The 24,020-nt window shown below is 45.0% G+C and overlaps 1 protein-coding gene and 1 long non-coding RNA gene across 5 annotated transcripts in view; both read right to left on the bottom strand.

Moving 5' to 3' along the window:
* ERGIC1 (endoplasmic reticulum-golgi intermediate compartment 1) overlaps positions 1 to 9,572 on the bottom strand; it is a 107,048-nt gene extending 97,476 nt beyond the window's left edge. For all 3 annotated transcript variants that reach the window (XM_075900263.1, XM_075900262.1, XM_075900264.1), the window contains exon 1: positions 9,419 to 9,572. In XM_075900263.1, coding sequence (XP_075756378.1) covers positions 9,419 to 9,438 — 20 coding nt within the window. In that variant the 5' untranslated portion in view covers positions 9,439 to 9,572. The remainder of the gene's footprint in view (positions 1 to 9,418) is intronic.
* Positions 9,573 to 10,802: 1,230 nt separating this feature from the next.
* LOC142818715 (uncharacterized) lies at positions 10,803 to 21,338 on the bottom strand. 2 transcript variants are annotated; one of them, XR_012896319.1, is made up of 4 exons: positions 17,798 to 21,338; positions 16,969 to 17,082; positions 14,596 to 14,699; positions 10,803 to 12,898 (listed from the first exon to the last, which is right to left on the bottom strand). It is a non-coding gene; the product is annotated as an uncharacterized LOC142818715 (long non-coding RNA). The 2 variants fall into 2 exon arrangements; XR_012896318.1 differs by having other exon boundaries at positions 10,803 to 12,875.
* Positions 21,339 to 24,020: the final 2,682 nt, after the last annotated feature.

The raw sequence follows: 24,020 nt of genomic DNA, 5'->3' as shown, positions 1-24,020 counted from the left end.
TCTGATTTAAGAGCTCTGATCACTATCCACATATTCAACAATTTTAAAAATGCTTTAGGACATAGGAGATTTTGTAGAGTGGATGAGGAAACCATATTATTTCCAGTAGCCTTTGACAAATTAAGTTTCCCCTGCTTTTGATCTCAATAGAGGAATGACTGGATGAAGTTCTATGTCTTCTGTCATATGGGTCAGACCGATCTAATGGTCACTTCTGGCCTTAAAAAAAATAATCAATTAATCTTTTCAATAGATATAAACATATGTTTTACATTCAAGCTCTCTCAGCTTCCACTGCTCTTGCTTAATTTATGCAGCGTTGGTACAAACCTGTGTGCAACATCTGATCCAACTGTTTGCAAATCAATGAATTGTGATGTCACAAAGTGAAGATTGTGCTTCAACTAATAAACTGAGAAACACTTTGGTAAAGCTACCAATACCTTGGTAAAGTGAAGTCAAGAGGAAAAAACCCAAAATCTAACAAACTTAGTGTGTTTCTTCTGTGGCTGAAGTAAAAATCTTGCACTTGAGCAATTATTAGATGTTAGAAGGAATAGATGGGTATGAAGAATATTTGGAAAGAAAGTATTTAATATATAGATACAGTCTGTATCACATTACCTATGGCACAAACTTCACTAGAAATTCTTGACACTTCTAGAGGTTCTGCACATGCCAATACTTGCTCAGGTTCTTCCATGCCTGTGTGACCACTGAGATTCCACAGTAATTACCCCCAATTTATCCACCAAAGATATCTTGTTTATTTTAAGCAACTTTTTTTTTGGAGGGGGGAGGGGAAGCAGTATCCTGATACCAAACTCTGGCAATTACATACGATTCCCACATCAAGTGCATTTGTAAAGGTTGTGTGTCACTCTAGGTTGTACTGTATCACTGGCAAACAGCACATACCCCTTTCTATTCCAGCAGTGATGGCATTACAATATAAAAATATGGAACAACAGATATTGCGTAACCAAGTGCTTAGTTATTTTAGCAGTTAATAAAGTGCAACTAACTCTGGAGTATAAAGCAGCAGCTATGTAACAGCATAAAACAACACTACAGTTTTATTTATACATATATAAATTAGATCAGGGAGTGAAGAGTACAGCATCCAACTGAATCATACATGAGAGTCCATGAAGGACCTTATACCAACTGTGCTAAACAAAGGTACAACATGAATATAAGGAATTATTGTCTCTAAAGCTAATGTCCTAATTCACATAATTTACTATAAGGCATATAACAAGGTTTGCATACGGTGTTCTAAAGCAAAAAATTAAGCTCAACACATCTCATCAGCAAAAAGCCATGCAAGTGGAAAACTGGCATTAATACCCCACACTTAAAGAAACACACACCCATTGCTACTTACTTTATGTTCTGCACAAAGAGCACCCAGAGCTCATTTCAAAAAGTGTTCTTGCCAAATGAACTAACACTGTGCATTAATGCAGCTAGTTAAACAACACACAGCAAGAGCAAACAGAGAGATGGATGCAATGCTACAAACTATTCCTGGGCTATCAGCAATACAGACTTATTGAGTCCCTACTGCACCTTGGAGACTCCAAATTAAAACTATCAATCAATACATACATTTCCATTAAGCATTTGATCTGCATCTGGAAATAGTGATGCGTCATTCAGTCAGGAACTCTACTAAAAAATACACAAATGGTGAATTTATAGAAAAGGAAAAGATGTTACCCAACTAACTAGCATTTTGAATGTCATCAGGATTTTGGGTTCAAACCCTCCTGAATCTGATGAAGATAAAAAAAGTCAGGAAGAAAAGGTTGGTTTGTTTTCTTAGAAGTTTGAAGAGTAAAAACCAAGCTCTTTTCTGGTGCTCACAAGTGAATGCAATCACAAAATTCAGAAGAGAAATTTTGTAAGATTTTACTGTAGTCAATCTGTCAGTATAAAGCCGATTTTTAATATTTGAGAGAGGCAGAGAGAGAGAAAAAGGCAATGTAATACTGCCCTATAGCTTTACCAGCTTCTCAAATGCCTCAGGACAGGTAATTCAGGAATCACTTTTGTGCGTTAGCCATCAAAATGAATGGATTTAAACACACACACTCACACTCTACCCTCCTCTAAAAGCAACAAGGTTGAAAGCATACCAGCTTCAAATGGAAATGATCCTTCTGGTTCAGGAAAGACAAATAAGAACTGAAGCAACAAAAAGTTATGATTTAAGGTGTGGATTACTATTTCCATCCCACAGACAGACAACTTTTAAAAAAAAAGTTTAGTTGTTCAGAACAGGGTTCCATTGTGCTAGGTTACGTACCAACAGAATAAGAGACAGCTCCTACCACTGAGCGCTTCCAGTCTAAGTCCAGGTCTACCCTTGAAACTTCTGCTGCTATAGTAATTTTGGTTGAGGAGTTGGACTTCTTCTACACCAGCAAAAGCGCTGAACTGACAAAAATACTTTTATACAAATACAATTGTGTGTCTACCCCAGGTCTTTTGCTGGTGTAGAAGAAGTCCAACTCCTTAACCAAAATGCTCAGAGAACAAGGATATGCTTAACAATTTTGCTCAGAGAACTATGATACACTATACAGGCAAAAACACATTTGTGTCACTATAAGCTGCATCTACACTGGCAGGTTTTGCCAGTATAGCTAAGTGTAGACTCGGTCTTAACATTTAAATCTAACTCCCCTCTATGCCTGGCTCCTTCCCCATGCCTCTGAAATCTGCGTCCAATTACTGGTGAGATCTATTATTCCACTCACACCATCAAGCAGTAAAAAACTCAGCAAAACTATTAAATGATGGGCAGTGAGTTCTGAATTGCTCCATTAATTTATAAATGGTGATTTACTCTCCAGGCCAAAATAGCACAGCACTGGGACCTGTTAGCAAATAACTTCACAATTGCCCACAATTAAAACAGAATCTCAGTTACAGTTACTCTAGTTTATACTTCCTCTCAGGCTGAGTAACAGCAGTTTAATAGTCCTGAAAGAATTCAGACACCTCAGAGGCTCTTCCACAGCCATCTGTGACTAACTATAATGAGAATCTCCAGACAATCAATCAGCCACAGGGACCAACAACAAAATGTGGTAAAGTTTCAACAAAATGTGGTAAAGTTTCACCTTATTACCCAGTTTCCAGTGCTCAGACACACTGATATTTTTGACCTCACCACTGTACAGAGAATTATGAAGAACATTTAAAATTTCAAGGTCTCTTTCCTCTCAGAGATGCTGCTCTCTTCTGAACTAAGATTTAGATTTTAACCATGTAACCGTTAAAAATCCTAGCTGTTACAATCACTGTGGGCTCTGCAGTGTAAACTTTATAAAGTTTATGCTGCAGATCCTGTAGTGCAGCTGGCCCCCCAGAAGCAGAGGGGAGGAAGAGCCAGTATATGCCTGGAGCCAGTACGCTCCCAACCCCACTTCTGGAGAGCCACCTGTGCTGCAGGCTCTGGCATGCACCAGTGAAAAGTGTAACTGTAAGGGAAACCAATAAGCTGATGCTTGTTAACCTGGTTACACTCTTACATCCCTAGTTCTAGATACGGATACAAATTCTGTATCTACAGAAATAAGCCACAGATACACAGGGATACCTGCAGATTTGCAGGACTCTACACATGGAAGCAGGCCTGGGTCCCTAAAAACATCCACAGCTCCAGTTGTTTGGCAAATGTAGTAGAAAGGGTGGCGTGGGATGAAGGTGTTTTGCATGACAAAGACAGATTACGGTAATGTGTGAAAAAAAAATATCCCATTTGTAGCCCAAATTTAGCTTCAAGAATAAAAAGGCAGGAAGGCATTACCAAGATAAGATGTGTTAACAGAAGGTCTTAATTGCTTACCTGCTTCACAGAATGATTGCAGGAATTACCTAGTAGTTTTCCTCTCCACTGCATTTTATACGTAAGTCCTAAAGTACAGGTTGGACCTCGCTGGTCCGGCACCCTCTGGACCTGACCAGTCTCAAACAAGGGGATTTGCTGGACCAAGAAAGGTTTCTCCCCTCGTGAGCACCGCCACCAGGCTAGAGTTCCAGCCTGCCTCTGCTGCTGCCCCAGCCCCGCAGGGCTCTCTCTGGCTCTGCTGCTGCCACTGAGGCCAGAGTGCCACAGCCAGAGCTCCACGGCTGTCTGTCTCTGCAGCAGAGGAACATAGACAGAGCTCCATGGCCCAGGCCATAGCTCCCTGGCTGCCACTGGGGCTGGTGTTCCCCGGCCGCTGGAGCCAGAACACAGCCAGAGCTCTGCAAAGCTAGAGCTTCCCAGCCGCTGGAGCCAGAACTCCCCACCATGGCCTCTCTCTCTCTCTCTCTCTCTCTGTCTCCCTCCTTCCCCTCCCCCTCCTTATGGCACTCCTGTCCCACCACCAGACCACCCTCTTCCTGGGCTCTGTGGTCCAGGAATATCCATTGTCCATGTTGGACCACGGATGTTGCCAGACCAGGGAGTTCCGGTTAAGGGAGGTACAACCTGTATTATTAAAACCCTAATACTCTCTGGGCCAGAATGGTGGTTCACTGGTTCTCAACTAATTTAGAGTGAACACATTTCATTGTACTTTGAAATGAATTTGGTGTTCTTGAAAATGAACAGCTTGACAGCACTGGAGGTAAAAGTTCTATTTATCCACAGACTACAGCATAGACAACAGCACAAGCTTCTTCCACATTATACCCTGCCAATGTGCTGAATCCTGACTAGGGATGCTAAATATTATTTAACCTAATAGTCGTGTGACCACATGAAATCTTAGTGGTTACATGACTATTCAGCCAGTGCACTCCCGACCCCACTCCCAGGCAGCCCCCTGCCTCTGATACAAAGGCAACAGCACAGGGTGGCAGCAGCCCCTGTCCATGAGGGATCCGAGCTTCGAGGAACAGAGGCTGCTCAATGGGATGCAGAGCAGCCCCTGTCCATGGGGACCTCGGACCCCCCATGGATAGGGGCTGCTACCGCAAAGCAGCAAAGCAGCCTCTAACCACGGTGGGCCCAGGCTCACTGTGGATGGGCTGCTCCATGGGATGCAGATAAGGGGCGGAGGGAATGCATATAGTCAACAAGATTAACTGATAAGCCTAGGTTTATCGGTTAATTATGTAGTCATCTACACAATGACATCCCAAATCCTAACATATGGAGGTCTTCAGTCTTTGGCCTCTCAAGGAATTACTAGTATCTGTGACATATAGCTATGTCCACTAGGAGATGGACTAGGACTCACCAGCTCATTTTATTTGATATGTTGGTTGCTGAAAGGCTGTGAAAAGGTAAATTTTGGCCACTACTGATATAGGAGATAAGAGGAGCTAGAGTCACATCTTTTCAACACGATCAGGCTTTGTTGACACTTACAAATTGAAAGCACCACCAGGGCAGCAAGTTAAACAAAGTGTGGCCACAGAATGAGCACTGAGTGCTCTATGTAAGCCACCTCCAGGAGGGAATTAGCTAACAGTGCTGTAGCCTGGTTCACATTGCACTTGCCATGCTGGGAGGGGATGGGGTGTTTTTCCACACCCCAGAGCCAGAAAGTTACACCACTGTAAAGTGCCAGCATAGACTTAGTGTTGGTCTCATCTCTATTGGGGCAGCAGAGGCCAAGTACAAATTCCTTCACATTTTCCTGGCAGACACATACCTCATTTCATTCATACCTACATCAACTCCAGCCCAGACGACAGCAATCCACTCTATCTAGAGCTACTCTGTAGAACAGCATAGTTAGTTCCTATGGAAGAGCTCTGAATAATTTGAAAGTTTGTCTCGCTCATCAACAATCACCCACCTTGTCTCTTTCATATCCTGGGACCGACAAGGCCACAACAGCACTGCATGATTTTATTTTGTCGGGCATGACAATTTCTGTACCATAAAACTATTAAGTAATGGGATATACCACTTTCATAATTTTATGATTTTCATCTTTAAAAAACCCTCTTTCATTGAAGTTTACATTATGTGTTAAAAATCTATTTTTAGCCCTCTTGGTTGACAAGAAAAAAAGGAGTTGCTGTGACTTTGAAAGCTCTCAAAAATAGCTCTCAACACCTCCAAATTTTGGGAAAGATTGGATTAAACTTTGTAACCCCAAGTTCACTTAGTTCATGGTAGGATGAGACAGAAATTATCAGCCCTTTCCTTTATTTTAGTGAGCTTGTATTTCCACGTGGGTTTTAAAGCTTTGAGATGCATTTATCAAGCCACGTGAGACATTTACTATAATAGAATGACAGCAGTTGCTCCAGACCCTACAAGCCCTATTTTTCCATACCTCTACTGTCTGCAAATAGAGACTGACAGTTTCAAAAATCACATGTCAATCTCCAAAGCTGAAGAATAATTTTTCTACCAAGTTTCATGCAAAATTAGACAGGTGATTTTAAAGCCACAGACCCCGCAAAAAATCAGTAGGTGGACTCAGTAAAATTGAATTGTTTCCAGCTAGCAATACTCCACTATGCTCATTCCACAAGACACAATCATCCATGGGATACAAAGAAAATCCCACTGAACTGTATAAATAAGAGTCCTTATGTGGACTTATGGGTTGCACAGACAAAATTAGTTTTGTTTGAAAGGGTTCTGTAATATTCTCAGTTCCTCCTAGCATCTCCTTACATCCAAGAGGGGGCACAGCTAAGTTCTATGGCTTTTTGCATGGGAAGTATCACCTTAATTTTGCATTTCACAATTATCCAATATTTAACTGTGCATTTTTAATTGTAAGCCCAAAACTCTTACGAGGTGCGTGAGGACACCTTAACTGCACATTCTCTGCTCTTCCAAAGCAAGTTTGAAAAATTAAAATTATGTGTACACGATGAGCACAAGCAGCGGCAGATATAGGGCAGGGCGAGCAGGGCAGCTGTCCCAGGCCCTGCGCTTCAATATGCCTTGCGCACGTGCTACTACCTGTTGGCTGTGGCAGTGGTGCATGCGCAAAATCGTGCTGCACCAGATCCCATGCTTCAATAGGCCCCGAGCCCTGGGCCCCGCAAAACTCTCATCCACACCTGAGCACAAGGACCATAGAGAAGTATTTTGCTATTGCAACCCCAATTCCATGTTAACCAAGTTTTTGAGCATGAATCTAAGATTCAATCAGGCTACATGAAGTATAACAACCTCATTTTACAGGTCTGCCCCCGAGCATGATCCTATATATCAGTGGTCCCCAACCTTTTGGGGCTGCCGGGCGCCTGGGGGCAGGGCTGCACACGCGCCAGGCACGTGGGAGTGGGGCTAACCATACGCTGCGTGCCCGGTGCTGGTGCCACCCATGTGCTGCACTCCCGGGGCCAGCGCCGCTCCTGTGCCACACGCCAGGAGCTGGCATCACCCACGCGCTGCGCGCCTCGGGCCGGCACCGCTCCTGCACTGCATGCCCAGGGGCCAGCACCACCCATGCGCCGCACTCCTGGGGCAAGTGCCACTCCTGTGCCGCATGCCCAGGAGCCAACAGCGCCCATGTGCTACACGCCCGGGGCTAGCACAGCCCATGTGCCGCGTGCCCAGAGGCGGGGTCGCCCATGTGCCGCGCGCCCAGGGGCCAGCACCCACCCATACGCCACACGCCAAGGGCTGGCACAGCCCTTGTGCCATGCACCTAGGGGTGGGGCCACCCATACGCTGCATGCCCAGGGGCTGGCACCGCCCATGCACCACGTGCCCGGGGGTAGGGCTGGCACCGATCACTTGGCGGGCGCACAGAAATGGCCCAGCAGGCGCCATGGCACCTGCGGGCACCATGCTGGGGACCACTGCTATGTATGTTAGTCTCTAAGATGCCACAGGACTACACAAGCAATATGTTTGTTAACACATATGCAGTACAGTACAGGCTGAGATTTATTCCTGGTGTTCTGATTGATTACAATTTTAATACTGTCAGTAACAAAACCACACAAAGCTTTAGTTACATGTAGCCTTACATCAGGCAGCCACTTAAAGAAGCTTTAGCACTTGGTAAGAGCATTATACTGAGATCAAAGACTTGTCAGTAAGTCTCCCTGTAAGTAAGGAGAGGAAGACATAGCAGAGTTCTCTACTCAGCTCTTTTGTTACTGTTTGTGTCTAAAGTAAGTATCCTTCCACCCAGCCAGTTTACATCATCATACAAAGGGTTCTACCTCTTCACTAGACACAGCCACGTGTCCTCAATACTCTCTATCAAGATCCGCAACACCCCCTTTAGAAAACCTCATTACATAACATTTGGGGGGACAACTAATGAAAAGTGGGCAGGGTGCAGGTCCAAGGTTTAATACAAGGGGATCAGAAAGCACACAGAGCAGAGAACCCCAGACACACTCCTCAAAGCTGTCTAGAGAGCCAACAGTTGCCACCCAAAGGAACTCTGGAAGCGTGAGTGCAGGGAGGAGCAAAAATAGGCTCCAGAGTCACAAAGCACCCCTTTCCCAGCAGCCCCCTCTTGGTGTTATTAACAATGGCCTTGGCCAGGGCCAGGAGGAGGCTGACCAGGAGGTCCTGCAATTTCATGGGGCCACAGGTAGGGTATGCCTAAAGAAAGAGACCCAGGGAAAAGTTTAGCCAGAACCTTATCAGGTGGTACTGGAGGAACCAGAAAAGGGGCTCCAACTGGCACACCCAACGTAGGCACGTGCTAGGTTCTCCCTCATGCCACAAAAGGAGGCAGGCATCAGGAACAGGGGTGAACCACATCAGGAACGTGCTCAAGGCTCCATTAAGGAGCCACTGACCGCTGTCCCGAGCAGGCTGTAGGACCAGTGTAGTACAGAGACTGGCCTACTGGGGTTCCTCACTCTCCGCTGGTTACACAACCTTATAGTTGGAAGAACCTCCAACTTCCCATGCACTTCCCTCTCACGGCTAGCACCTTCCCCAGGTATCCTGTCCCCACATCCTACTCTGTGACTTGTGTTTCATTCCAGCCAGGTAAGCTGATAAGCTCTTTGGGGCAGGGACCTCGCCTAGCTTCTGCAGAGCGCCAGACACCTTTATGTTACATGCCAGCTCCATGCCTGCGCTTCAGGGAGTGCTGCCCCACTGCCTACCTGGGCACTAGGACGAGTCAGGGGACGCGCCCCCCAGACGAGTCAGGCCAGGCCGGGATTTAGCGTTTGTCTGGGGCTGCACCCGGGGGCTGCAAGGGAATAACGTCCCTGAGCAACGGGGCATCAGCTGGGCCGGGGGAGGAGCAGCCACCCCCTGCACCGAAACCTCCCCCAGCCTGCCCGCTCGTGATGCCTTCCAGGACCCGGCGGCGGCCGGCGCGTGATGCCGGGTGCCCGCTCCCCCCCCGTGCGCTAGTCCCCAGCCGCGCCAAGCTCCGCGCGCCAGGAACTCCGGGGGCGGGACCGCCCCTCGCGCGCGGGCGGGGGGGGGGGGGGGGGCGCGTGCGAAGCGCCCCGCACTCACCTCCTGAAGTCAAAGGGCATGTTGGTGGCGGGTGCGGCGCAGCCTCCAGCCCCTCCCCCCCGCGCCGGCTCTCAGCCTCGCTCGCGCCGGGCAGCTGCAGGGCCAGGAAGTGATGGGCCGCCAACCGCGTCCCCATTGGGCGGCCGGGGCCGGCCGCGGCAGCCGCTTCCGCCGCCGAGTTAAAGGGCCAGGGGGAGAGGCCGGCTGGGGGCACTGGGCTGGCTCTGAGCTAGACCTGGCTGTGCCGCTGCCCGCCGGGGGACCTCGGGCAAAGGCCTCCCCCCCGGCGTACAGGCTGCTCGGGGGCAGGGCCGCGTGTTTGTACCGCGCCTAGCTCGAGGCCTGACCTCGGCAGGGGCCTGTGAGCACAAGCAATAAATACAATAATCATCCCCGGCTGCCGGCGTGGTTGGAGTGCACGGCAGGGAGAGCCCGCGCCCTGTGCACTGCAGCTTGCCCTTGCCCTGGGCTGCTTCAGGGGACCCTCTCTGTGTCCAGCGGTGCTGGAAGCTGAACCAGCAGCTGGGGACTCAGAGGACGGTGTAAGGATAACGCCAGACTCCGAACAGACTAATCACCGCTTTGCAAAGGACACAGGTGACAAAGCGATGTCACCTACACACCGGTTAGGTTAGATCACAGCACAGAAAATAAACATGGTTACAGCCAAAACACCTCCTCTGGTTAATCAAGGAAAAGGATCACTGGGAAAAGGATGTTGGCAGAGTTCTGTGCGTACCATGCTGCCTTCCTTGGGGGTTCCACCACTTTCAGCATAGCCTTGCAGCTGTTGCCATCTACATCCTGCCTAATGACCCACCTCTCTCCACTTTGCCCTTCTCTGGTGGCTCAGCAGGAAACCAAGGCCATGTCTAGAAGCAAAAATAGTTTAGCTTGGAACAAGCTGAAAAATAACTTCTTAATGGCTGTGGAATAGATTCCCAAGAGAGGGGGTGAAAACTCCTTAGGATAGGTGAAAGCATACGGCTTAGACTGTAGGGAACAATTCTGCAGAAGCCCCTGAGAGTGAATTTAAAAAAAAAAAATCTAATAGACCTTTTGGCTATGTCTACACTGGTGGGTTATTGCGCAAGAACAGCCGTTCTTCCGCAGAGCATCCACACTGCCCACCCGCTCTTGCACAAGAAGATTTACAGTAAAGCATGGTAAGAGAGGGCTTTTTGTGCAAGAGCTATGGGCTGTGTGTACACTGGCATGAATTTCTGCAAATGCTTAAAACAGAATAGTTTTCATTATAAGTATTTCCGGAAAAAGAGTGTCTACACTGGCAGGCTGCTTTTCTGGAAAAGCCCTTTTTCCGGAAAAGCGTCCATGGCCAATGTAGACGCGCTTTTTCCGGAAAATCGTCATTTCCGCAATCGGGGCTTTTTTCCGGAAAAGACTACTGGGCCGTCTACACTGGCCCTTTTCCGGAACAGTGTTCCGGAATAAGGACTTATGCCCGAGCAGGAGCAGAATAGTTTTTCCGGAATAGCGGCTGATTTTGTACAGTTCAATGTCGTTGCTTTTCCGGAAATTCAAGGGCCAGTGTAGACAGCTCGCAGCTTATTCCGGAAAAGCAGCTGATTTTCCGGAATAAGTGGCCCAGTGTAGACACAGCCATGCTGTTTTCTAACAGGTGTAAGCTTGTGCAAGAGGCCACTGTGGACGCATGGCAGGGGTTTCTTGCGCAAGAAAGCCCTATGGATAAAATGGTCATAAGAGCTTTCTTGTGCAAGAGAGCATCCACACTCCCATGGACGCTCTTGCACAAAAGCACATCTCGCACATGGCAGTGTTGACGTGTTCTTGTGAAAGAGTTCTTGCACAAGTGTAGACATTGGCGGCAAGAACTCTTGCTGCCAGTGTAGACATAGCCTTTGTGACACATAAATATTATTTGACCACATTATGCAAGTACCGGAAGGGGGGCTATGAGGGGTCTGGCGTGGGGGTTGGCAGGGAATTGCACAGCCTGGGAGAGGGCGGCGCTGCGGGACCAACCCGGCAGCACCCCAGCTTCTCTGCCCCCGGCTTCCCCAAGTCAGCCTCTGCTGAAACTGATCAGCGGCGGACTTGGGGAAGCCAGGGGCAGAGCAGCTCCAATTGTCTGGCTGGCCGGAGCACTTCTGGGTTCCAGTTGGTGCCGGACTATCAGGAGTGCCGGATCATTGGATGCCGGACAATTGGAGTTTTACTGTACACTAGTGCGGCATTTCTCCTAAATGATTAGCAGTGAGCTAGTTAACATACTAGGCTGAAATATAACAAGCCATAAACATCAATAAAGAAATCTCCAGCTTTCCTAAGGTAGAACTGGTTACACAGGTTTTGCTAGAGGGTCCTACAGTGCAAAAAAACAGTAATAATCCAGATACAGACTAGAATACATAGTGGCAAGAACCAAATAGCGTTAGCTGCTACCTAGTTTTAGCTACATTGTGTTGAAGACATAAACCATGTGTAAGCCAAACAGTTATTAAACTGGTTAGAAGCTCAAAAACTAATATGCATAGAGCCTTAGGCAGCCTAAGCTAATAGCTCTGACAACATATTTAGGAATAACTACAACACAGCAATAAGTCACATTGGGAAGCTTTTTGTAACAAAAAGCTCAGATTCTGAAGAAAATGATGGGTTCAACATCACCACAGCAATGTCAAAATGGCTTTATGGCCTGATACAGCTCACTTTACAGTCTTGCCAAGGAAAGGAGCATTTAATGCCCTGAGATAAGACACTCCTTGTGACAGTGTTTAATTACATTAGGGTTCTAGAAAGCTTCCAATAAGAACAGGAATTTGACTGCTGTCCAGCTGGGTGTGGTTGCTTAGATCATACCGTGTGTTAGAATGAGAACAAAAAACAAGAGTTTATGTGGTGTGACTACAGCATAATTGGATTTGAATAAGTCAGCTGATACTGATGACTGGATCTGAAAGTAATTATATTTTTCATAAAGAAACAAATTATCACTCTCCTGATTATAGTAATCTTATTACAATGTAGTATTTCTCTTCAAATTGCATTAATTGATCCTCATAACTCCTTTAAAGTTGGTAAGTAAATATCATTAAGACCATTTTTCAAATGAAGAAATCAAGGCAGAAAGGTGAAATGACTCATCTCGGAGCATTCTGGGGTCTGTTTCACAGCCAAGATCAGCAACCAGGTGTTTCTAGCTCCTAGTTTTATATTCACAAAAGTAATACATTCCATATTTCTGACTGCTTTCTTACAGATTAAACAGATCATTAATGACTCTCTCTCTCTCTGGATTCATAAACACTGTCTCATAGATTAAAGATAGAGAAATAATTAAATGCTCTTGTAATTAAGGTGAAATTTCCACCTAGTTCCAGGTGAATTCAGTGCCATTCCAATCCAACAGAGCAGAAGCCTTGCTTTGATGATCCACTCTCAGATGCTCCTAGCTCCTGTTAGATGCCAAAGTTCCCTGGAAGATAAATCCACCACTGCCTTAAACAGGAGAAAACAAAGAAGGGTTCACATCCAGGGCAAATGACAACTAGACTGAGAACTTAGGTTTTCTAGAAACCCAAATATTGGCATGTACCTCTTGTTTATACAGGCTCCCAGAGAAACCTATTTGTCACCCAAAATCACAGATGTTAGAGATGAGGAAAAAACATTACCCTGTTTGTTCAGGATTTTCCCCTACAGCATGTTTTCTAGTCTTTTTCTCAATATAGATTTTTAAAGTCCCAAATTATAGGGCTTTTACTCTTTTCGTGGGAGACTACTCCTTGACGAAGTACATTTCATTGTCAAGAAACTTTTACCAGTGTTCAACCTACATTTTCCTTTGTTTTATTGCTAGTAGTTATTCCCTCTGTGTCACACTAAATAATTCTTACAGACCAATTCTTCCACTGATGTAAGTCAATAATGTTTCAAATGGAGCTATGATGATCTACACCAGCTTAAGATCTGGTCCAGAACTGGAAATAGGTGTTTATGCCCTTCCCAGTTTTTTTTTAAATAGACTGTTATGTGTCTTCTGTTATTGTTAGCCACACTAGACAGAATTATCTTAATCAATGCTCACAAATCAGCTCCTCTACTTTTCTGGTGCTATTCTTTCCAGTTTGAAACAAATCATATAAAGAATTCTTGGACTTCATGTTGCCAATATCTTTCTGATAATCACCTACTTCAATAATTTATTCCATAGGTTTGTTTTTCTTGGTAAGAAGATGTCTGACTAAACTACCTAGGTACTCCTAGTATGTAGATTATAGGACATCCGTTACTTTTTAACTCAATGTATCTATAAATGATATTGCTCTTTCCTAATCTTGTACATCTCTATTGTGTGAGCCTAAAGACTCTTCTTTTCGAAGTAGATTAATCCCAGTTTTTAATCATTCTCTATAAATCTGCATAATAAATATCCTTTAAGTCTCTCATAAAATGGCCTCATTTTTGTCATTATGCAGTGCTATTTGTTAACTTCTGGCTTGGACTGTGGATGCTCAAGAATGAATTGGGAATGTACTGGAGATATTTTGTCTCGGTCATGAGCAGCCATAGTTTGTAAAGGTAAATCTGTGAAGCTTTGTTCTTGAGCTGTAATATGTACAGTCACCATTCAGGTGAACTTTGTTTTGTTCAAAGGTTGGTATGCACAGTCATTGAGTTTATTCAATTATGCATCCTCTTTTGTTGTATAGGAGCATATGCTAGCTGCTGAACTGTAGTAGCCCTTCCTTTGGGAGTGTATACAGTGTGCTGTACTGTTTTGTCATTGTGCATTTATTAACCAGATATATGTATAGTCTTCATATCACCACGAGTTTGTGAGTGCATTTGTTTTCAGGGTGTGTTTACTTGAGTCTGTTGAATTCTACAGGGTGTGTCAGCAACATGTGCGTGGCACGATGTGTCAAACAAATGACATTAAGGAAGAGAAAACCGTTCAGAGAACAAAAGGAAAAGGTTAAGTGTACATTTTTAAAGTAAATGGAGAAATTCATGTGATTGAATAAGTTGAGGGGAGAGCTTGCAGTTAGGTGAGGACTCGTTTATTAACAATCTTTATTGAATTTGCATAGCACTAGACAAGTATGAAGGCTCAATTCCTGCACTCAATCTAAACAAGACATAAACAATATTGTTCAAGCACATAAAAGACCAAAACCTAGGCGCAGGCTTACCACGGGACAGAGGCTGCTCTAGACACCGGAGAAGTCCCTGCCTGCAAGGCATCTGGGCTGCTCCAAATTGGGTTGCCAGGTATCCAGTTTTGGATTAAACAGTCCTGTCAAAAAAGGGGAACTTACAATGTCTGGTCAGCACTGTTGCCTGGATATTAAAAAAGTCCAGTTACCAGAGTAACTGCAGTCATCTTTCCCACCGAAAGGTGGAGAAGAGTAGCAACTGCTCAGCTGCTACTGCTGATGGTGAGAACTGGTTAAGCTCCCAGACATGGCCCCAGCCTTTTTGGCAGAGAGGTAGGTTCCACCTCTGCCCAGGGTGGAATCCTGTCCACCCCCATGTCCCACTATGCCCCAGTTTGCCAGCTCTGGGGAGTGATCCCTCTCCCCTCCTCACTGCAAACAGTGTACCCTCCCCCGCCTCCCCCCCCCATGCCCATTACTGCCTCTCCCCACACAGCACATGTCCCCCTTGCGTCCCTTTACAGACGCACACACCCCCAACACTGCCCCTTACTGCCTCTCCCCACCCTGTTGCAGTAGATAGCTAGCAGCAGCCTGGTAAATGGGTTGCTGCATTTTATAGCAAAATTACATATGCTGTCAGGGTTTGTGTGGTATTATCATGGGATATTATGTTTTAGCAAAGCATTGTTGTTTGTATAGCTGAAATTTCCTTTTCAATGTTTGCGGAACTTCTCATTCACCCTCACTCACTACATTGGGAAACAAACAAACAAACAAACAAACCAAACAACGCACATTCCTGTATTTGTTTGTATCTAATAACACATAGAAAAGAGGTGGGATAGGCTGTTAACCTAGTTAATAGGTAGATTTTTAAACTTTGGTTCTGGATATTGGAAGTAGAGGTACTTCTTACTTAATGTTGATGCACTTAAACCTGTTTAACCCTCACTTAAATCATTTAGTAATTTATTGTACATGCTAAACATGAATTAAATGAGTTTAAGTTTGTCAGAGGATATCACCTAAATAGATACACAGACTTCAGAATTAATTTATTTAAGATTGTACAACTGTTCTAATGTAGATAAGCCCCAAGAATTAGGACACGATTGCAAAAAGATGCACTTTGGGCAAATGTCAATATGTGTAATACAGTACCACACAGAACCTACTGATTAGGTTGGCTTCATTTGAGTGTGCAATCAGCTTTTGCTTTAAAAAAATAAAAGAGTCCCTGAAAAGGTGGGTGGGGAAAGCCTACCTATAAACAGGTGAGACATTTAATGAAAACTCTTTCAAGGCTAGATGTTTTTCCTACATGAATTTTTTGTGGAAAATGTTATTGTAGAAAGGAATCAAGTATGAGAAAAAAAGTTTTCCAAAAGGCAAAGAACAAACACATCTTATAGACCTCTCATGCTGTTCTAATTCTCATGAACTAGTACTATCTTGCTCAATCACACCAGCTTCCTGGTGGGGGAGAGAGGGACTAAACGAGGGTGTGTGAGGGCCATGACCTCAGGGGAAGAGATGGGGCAAGGGTGTCCAGTTCTCAGCAATTAGAATGTTACCAACCCTAGATCCAACTGACTAATTTAGGAACTAGACTAGTTCTGATCTTAGCTACTGTAGGTTAATACATCACCTCTTTGTCACAGTTTAGGGTGTATGTAGGGTTCACCCCTCCCCTTTTAGAGCCAACAAAAGGGAATGTATCACAGTTGATTGCATCCTGAAGAATTCAGGCTACCTGAATGTATCAAAGCATTGAATCAGATCCTGAAGGAAGCAAGCAGGCAAGGATGCTGCAGTGCTACTAAAATACTCCAAAAGTGGATATTTTACTACACTATGTTACTGTCTGTTGTTGACAGGGCACCACCCGTCATGCAGGCCCATTTGTGGCTTGGCCCTGTCTGTCCACTGCCTTCCTTTCTCCTTACAGTGCTCTCCTTCCAGACTAGAGTGGAATCATAGAATACTAGAACTGGAAGGGATCTTGAGACATTATCAAGTTCAGTCCTCTGCTCTCACGGCAGGACTTCATACCATCTAGATCATCCCTGATAGGTGTCGGTCTAACCTGCTCTTAAATATCTCCAGAGATGAAGATTCCACAACCTTTCTAGGCAATTTATTCCAGTGTTTTATCACCCTGACAGGAATTTTTTCCTAATGTCCAACCTAAACCTCCCTTGCTGCAATTTAAGCCCATTGCTCTCATCCTGTTATCAGAGGTCAAGGAGAAGATTCCCTCTTTATTGGACTTATTTATTAACTCTCATACAACCTACAAACTTTTTAGACCTTTCTTCTGTAACCCTCACTACTAGTGAAGCCAGGCAGGCGTTCTCTTCTAAGTTCAAGCCTCCTACCAGCCTGCAATAAATCTGGTAGGCTTACCCTCCTTACAAGCAGGAGTACCTCAGAGCATCTCCTCCTCCTGGATCTGGATTGTGACTCAGGACAGCTACAGGCCTCAGACAGCTTCTCTTCAGCTAAGCCCTTTCCTGCAAGCTTAGAAAGATACAGCAATAGGCAAACATCTGCTACTAACTTCTGTGGTAACTCTTATCTTTAGAAACACCCTCTTTCAGTTGTGCACTGATAGCCATTTTATTGGGCCCAGGAGTTCTGGGACCCTCCCACCCCTCAGGGTCCTAGAGCTGAAGCTCCAGCCCAAGTCAGAAAATCTACATACCAATGAAACAGTGTCACAGCTTGAGCCTCATGAGCCTAAAATAACTGGCACAGGCCAGCCATGGGGTTTTGTATGTTTGTTTGCTATATTATATAGACATACCCTTGATTACTTACAGGTGAGGCAGGAGCGTTCTTTAAAAGTCAGAGGTTGAGTGGGCCAGTCACCCTGTGATTCTGCCAAAATGATAGTCATGGGGTACTAGAATGAAATTCTTTGTCCTGTGTTGAAGGTCAGACTAGATGATCTAATGGTCCCTTCTGGCCTTAAAAATCCATGGATCTGTAAGCTGCACTGGCCCAGCTGACTTTGCAATCCATATGCAGTTCACAAATATGGTCAGTCTATTCATTATAGTTTCCCCCATATGCTAAAGAATGTTTCCTTCACCACATTTATATTTCGCTTCCCTTTACTCCGTTTTTTAGAAAACTCCCACATCGTCATTTAAATTCTGTTTCTAAATTTGTCTTCTTTTTGGGGGCTTATTCTGAAATGATTTGGTGACTTCCCAGCTCCACTCATACTTACTCAGTCTCCTCCCTGAAGTCTTGATGGAAACACACTCATACGCCATAAGACAGAGTGAGGCTTCTAGTTCCATTTGCTCCAGTGGAAATTGCCTTTCCAGTAGATCAAACCAGTAGATGGTTGTTGCTGGTAAGAGCAGTGACAATAACATCAAAATCTGAGAATAACACATTGAAGAGTCAAATCTACCACTAACTTCAGAGGAGTTACAGCAGGAAGGAATTTAGCTGTCACAAACACATTGGCCTTTCATAGTTACAGGGAGAAATTAGATTTGCATTTCTCTGCATGAATGCCCTAAACTGGGTGACTGGAAGCCCAAACTTCTGTGTTCACTTTGGAAGTCTCACAGGCCTGGTCTACATTACATGGGAAGGTTGAAGTAAGATACTCAACTCCAGCTACGTAAATTACATAGCTGGGTAGAAGTATCTTAAATTCCCATCCACACAGTGGGAGGTTGACAGGAGCAAACGCTCCCATAGACTTTCCTTACTCCTTATGAGAAGTCGGAGTACCAGCACCGACAGGGATGCCCTTTAAGTTCATTCAAACAGGTCTATACTGCACCCACTAAATTGAACCCAGGAAGATTGACTGTGGCAGCATCAATCTTCTCTGTGATGTAAACATGCCCCTATTGTGTTTCTGAGCAGTCTTGGACAAGACAGCCCTGTGCCTCAGTGTCCCCAAATCTAGAGCCCTGCACAGATACAAAATTTTATACCTGAATCTACATCTGTAGCCACAAAAATGATCCACAGATATCTGCATCCACGTCTGCGGATGTAGAATTGTATCTGCATCTGCATATGCATCCATATCCACAGAAATGAGCTGCGGATGCATATCCGCAAATGCAGATACCTGCAGCTATAAAGCAGATATCCATGGATTTCCAGGGTTCTACCCTTCTATAAAATGGTGTGAAAATAAATTATGTTAATTAATGTAAGACCCCTTTAGAAACTGACAAAGTATTCCATATGAGCGGGTGGCAAGAATGGATACAGAAGGCTTATGTTTAAGCCGTCACCTTGGTTTAACTTGAGCTGTTAAGAAATAGCTCTCACCAACAATAACAGAAGCCATATACATAACTTTCCCTACACTACAGGGGAATTTTACCTTGTGAACATTTGCACATTTCCCTGAACCAGACGCTGATCAAGTCACATGAATGCTGTGTGAGCGTGTGACCAGCAGCCAATGTGCTCACTCACCACCCAGAAGCTCGTCACAGTGACAAGCTGAAGCGGTGAAAGATAAAATGACTCATGGTTACAGCTTTATGTAAATGAGAAGCCTCTGTTGTCATTTCCTATTTTCCCAACAGGCCAAGCTAAGTTCAGTTACAAGATACACTATGTTCCTGTTCTCTTGTTCTTGGAGCAGTGCTATTGTGAGTGGGAGAACATGGTTTTCCAACACCACAGCATTATTGATGGGGCAGTGGGGCAGAATGGCCAGTCATTCTGAATGTGACCATCTCTTGGAACACTGGGCGGACTATACAATCCTGGTGCCTGCTGTAGATTGCAAAAGTCACTAAATCTCTTGACCGTAAATGTTGAGTTGGAATTGAAAAAGGGGAAGTTGTGGACTGCAGTGAAGCATTCTCCTCACTGGGATCAGATCACTTTTGGTTAGTTTGAAGGGTAGTTTTTTCTTATTAGATTTCCTCATTTAGTTCATTAATGACACAAGAAAAAGTCCTGCTGTTAAAAGGACACCACATTGAATACTGTCTCATAACAAACCTAACACAGGCAGCATACTCCAGACAACAGCAGTGGTGATGAGCAGTGAAAGCAGACAAATGCACCAGGTGTGAAGTGTCTGACCACACAAACCCATGAGATAATATTTGAGAAAGAAGTCTGAATATTCTCTCATTTATCTAAGCAGAAATCAGGTGCAATGCCACTGAAGTCAATGGAGTTATATGAGTGTAAACTAATGTAACTAAATGAGAGGCAAATCAGGCCCAAAGACTTTGACCTTTTTAGCTACCCTTGTTTCTACTGTGCATCATCCAGTGACTCATGTGTGTACATATTGCAAGCAAATACAGTACAGCAGTGTCTGCTGTGAAGGACTGAATTTTAGAAAACCAAGGCATGATAAACTCTGGCAAACTAGAACATATTTGCCTTGAAATTGAGTACATTGGGTAGAATTATAGAAAGAATTATAAGATCCTTCCACAAGGCAAATTTAACTGACTTCACTGGGACTTTTGTTTGAGTAAGGACTTAATGATCTGAAATTGGAGATGAAAAAGACCTAAATCCTTCTTGTGCATCCCCCAGGGACCATAGTGGGATTGTTCCCTATACTTCATTCTCCAGTGCTTTGCTCAGTCAATTGAAACTAGCATGGGTCTTCCACCACTTCCCTTTTGATATTATAATACTATCTAACAGATTTCACTGTGAAAAACCATTTCCTGATATTCAGCCTATTTTTACATGTATGTCACTTCATCCATTTCTTTGTGGTTATCCCCCCCAACTCCCCAGTTCAGATTACCTTAACCAATTCCTCTCACACCCCACAGGAACTATAGAAATAGATCACACTCTACCATAGTCTTAGTTTCATAAAGTTATGTGTATTTAGTTCTTTAATCCTTTCTTTATTAGTTGGTCATCCAATTCACTGCCCCTGATTTCAAGCCACCATAACAAGAAGCCAGTATCAATTATTTTTAACCTTAGTATTGCTAGACTTATGTCTACAGTGATTTGCATGGTTTACTTTTTTTAAAAGTCAGCAGTGAAGCCTCCAGACAGAAGTGAACTGATGTCCTGATTAAAGGCATCATTTCCTATTTGTTTTAAGGGTCATCATGACTTTTAAAGTCCCTACATGAACTGAATCCTTCATATATTTTTTATCTTTTAGTTGCCTGTTCTCCACCAGGCCTCTCAGCTTAATGGCTAAATACGGCTATCTTTCTCTCTGCAGGCCTTTGGGGGTATGGCATTTTCTCAGTGAACACCCCATTCATAGAGCATGCTACCTCCTGTCCTTAGAAATGTGACTCACTAATGGTTTGTGCAAGTACCATGGATCAAAATTCTCTTCTCCCAGTCTGGCCTTCAGTTTGTGTTTGCTGAGTCTTCTGCATCTGGTGTTTTATTATATCTCATGAAGTTCTGTGAGATACAGTAAACTCTGCATAAGTAGCTGTGGTTGAGTTTTTTTGTTTGTTTTTGTTTTGTTTTTTGCAAGTAGTAGTATACATTAAAGGTGAAATCATGGCACTTTTCAAATCAATGGCAGTTTTGCCAATGACTTCCCTAGGGCCAGGATTTCAGTCTGTGGGTATGTCTACAGCAGCTTAGACATGTGAGTCCCAGCTTGGCTAGACATGCTAGCTGTGCTCAATGTACTCTGCTAAAAATAATAGTGTGGCCACAACAGCTCAGCCAGAGGCGCAGGCTTGCTGCTTCATGTATATAATCCCACTCAACCCGTGATAGTATGTACTTGGGTGACTAGCCCAAGCTTCTGACTATGCCTCCATGGTGACACTGCTATTTATAGTGTTGGGTTCAAGCAGAGATAGCACATGTATGACTACCTGAGCTGGGAATTACATCTCTCAGCTACTGTGTAAACATATGGGCTGTGTCTAAACAGGCATGATTTTCCGCAAATGCTTTTAACGGAAAAGTTTTTCCATTAAAAGAATTTGTGGAAAAGAGCATCTAGATTGGCACGGATGCTGTTGCACAAAATCACTTTTTGCAGAAAAGCGTCTGTGCCAATCTAGATGCAGTTTTGTGCAAGAAAGCCCCGATCGCCATTTTCGCCATCGGGGCTTTTCTGCGCAAAACGGTTCTCAGCTGTCTACACTGGCCCTCTTGTGCAAAAGCATTTGCGCAAGAGGGCTTTTTCCCGAACGGGAGAGTCATTGTATTTGTGGAAGAACACTGACAATCTTACATCGTCAGCGTTCTTGTGCAAATTCAAAGCGGCCAGTGTAGACAGCTGGCAAGTTTTTCCGCAAAAGTGCCTGCTTTTGCGGAAAAACTTGCCAGTCTAGACACAGCCATGCTGTGTGCTTGCCTTGCTAAAATAGTGCACTTATCGCCTATGAATTATCAATGTTAAGTATTTATGTAACCCTTCTGCCAGGTAGAGCCAGCAACAGCCAGGGCCAGGTTCAATAGCTAGGGGTTCCTTTCCATCCATCCAACATAGAGGTGGTTCTAGCCCCTACCCAGTACCCTGGGAAAGTCACAGAACACCCCTGAGTGCCTCTGAGAGACAATTCTTCCCCACTTGCAAGCACAGACTCTGAGTGTAGAAAAGAAATCTAAATCTAATCTAAATCTAAATCTAAACTATTATATAAGGGGAAGTGTCCATCACGCCATCTGGCACAGAGAACATTTGTGAATACACTGGAAGTCTTGAGAAGTTTCTAGAAAATGCTGGAATGAGTGAGAAATGATGAATTGAGGAGAAACCTGCTCTTTGGCAGTAGTGGGCACAGTGGCTGTTGGCCCGGTGGGCTAGGTTGGGTGGGGTGTGGCTGGGGCCCTTCCCCTTGGGCTGCCATTGGCAGGGAGTCTGGATGGGGCTTGGCGCCTCCCCAGCAAGTGGCCAGCAGTTGCGGCGGGGAGCTGGTGGCAGCGGTGGTACCATGCAAACCTGTGCCAACGGGGGCAGGCAGCCCACGGGCTGGGGACACATGTTGCTCCTGTGCCATAGGGGTGGCCTGTCCAGGAGGTCGGGGGAAGAGGCAGCAGAGTGTGGTGGTGGGCAGTGTCTCACAGTCCATCGAGCAGCTGCTGCTGTGGCATGATGACTTCCCTGAGCAGCACATCAGGCTCGGGGACAAAGAGAAGTGAGAGATGATGTGAGCAGAGGGTCTGGCAGTAAGTCCCTGCCTGCCACACTCCACCGGTCCCACCCTTGGCCCCCCAAGCTGGTGCCCTCCAGGTCTTCCCATGCCCTCCCCTCTCCTGCACCTGCCCCCCGTGCCACCTGCTTGCCTGCCCCACCTCGCCGCCACATCCTACCATCTCTGCCACCCCTCAACACACTGCATCGCAATCAGGATGCAATCATGTAATTTCATGGAGGTTAGGTCCATAAAAGGCTATTTAGCCAGGGGATAAAATGGTGTCCTTGGCCTCTGTCTGTCAGAGGCTGGAGAGGGATGGCAGGAGACAAATTGCTTGATCATTGTCTTCGGTCCACCCTCTCTGGGGCACCTGTTGCTGGCCACTGTCGGTAGACAGGCTACTGGGCTAGATGGACCTTTAGTCTGACCCAGTACGGCCATTCTTATGTTCTTATGTAGGAGGCGAGGGTCAGCTAGTTTTTAATAAAAGGGGGGGGGGGAGTAACATGGCATTAATTTGGGAAAACACCATAAACAGAGTTGATAAGCAAATCCAAGAGTAAAAGTCCCACCCCAAGTAGGTTGGGCAATGTCCATTCCTCTCAGGTTCTTAAGTCCAGCAATGTAAATATCCCCTTCACATGCCCAATCCTTCTCTGCAACCCACTCACTTGGTCAAGGCAGACCCAGAGTTCAGAGCTTCATCTCCAGAGTTCACGCTTTCCTGAGTGTGGGGGCAAGGGGAATGTAAAAAAGCATCTTACTCTGCTGGTCACTTGCCAGGCGTTCAACTGCCCACTTGCCACGCCATCACTGCTCTGCTGGCCACTCATCACATCTCTCCATCACTGACCAGTTGGCTCTGAGTCACCGTTCACTTCTTGATTGTGACTTCTGCCCTTCACCCTCACATGATTTCAGTTCCCAGTGATTTCAGCTCTTAGCAAGCAGGGTAGAAAAATAAACCCAGCTCCAAAACATTTAACATAAGAAGGGAGGCACCTATTGATGCCTATTTAGCTCTGTTCTTTGAACATCGGTGGGGGGGGGGGGGGGGAGCGGGCAAGTCAAACTAGTCCAGGCAGGAGCAGCCATATAGCCTCCAGACCAGAATAACCTTCTCTCACACTCTCTTCATAGAGCTCTGAAAGTCGACCCCTCTGTCTTTCTGCTACCTATGAGTTCTTTCATTTGGAACAATGTAGCCCAGTTCTATTTTTTGGTATTCTCACAAAATGACAAACATTGGTAACCGTATTTTAGCTACCCCTGCATTTAATACAAACATAGCAGGTGTGAGGTCATTAATTAGGTTGATTACAATGAGCAAAATACCACTTCGTCTGCTAAATATCTAACACA

Source organism: Pelodiscus sinensis, chromosome 17 (genome assembly GCF_049634645.1).
Source record: "Pelodiscus sinensis isolate JC-2024 chromosome 17, ASM4963464v1, whole genome shotgun sequence".
Taxonomy (NCBI): domain Eukaryota; kingdom Metazoa; phylum Chordata; order Testudines; family Trionychidae; genus Pelodiscus; species Pelodiscus sinensis.
The sequence above is the reverse complement of the archived record's forward strand: the minus strand, read 5'-3'. Positions and strand labels throughout refer to the sequence as shown.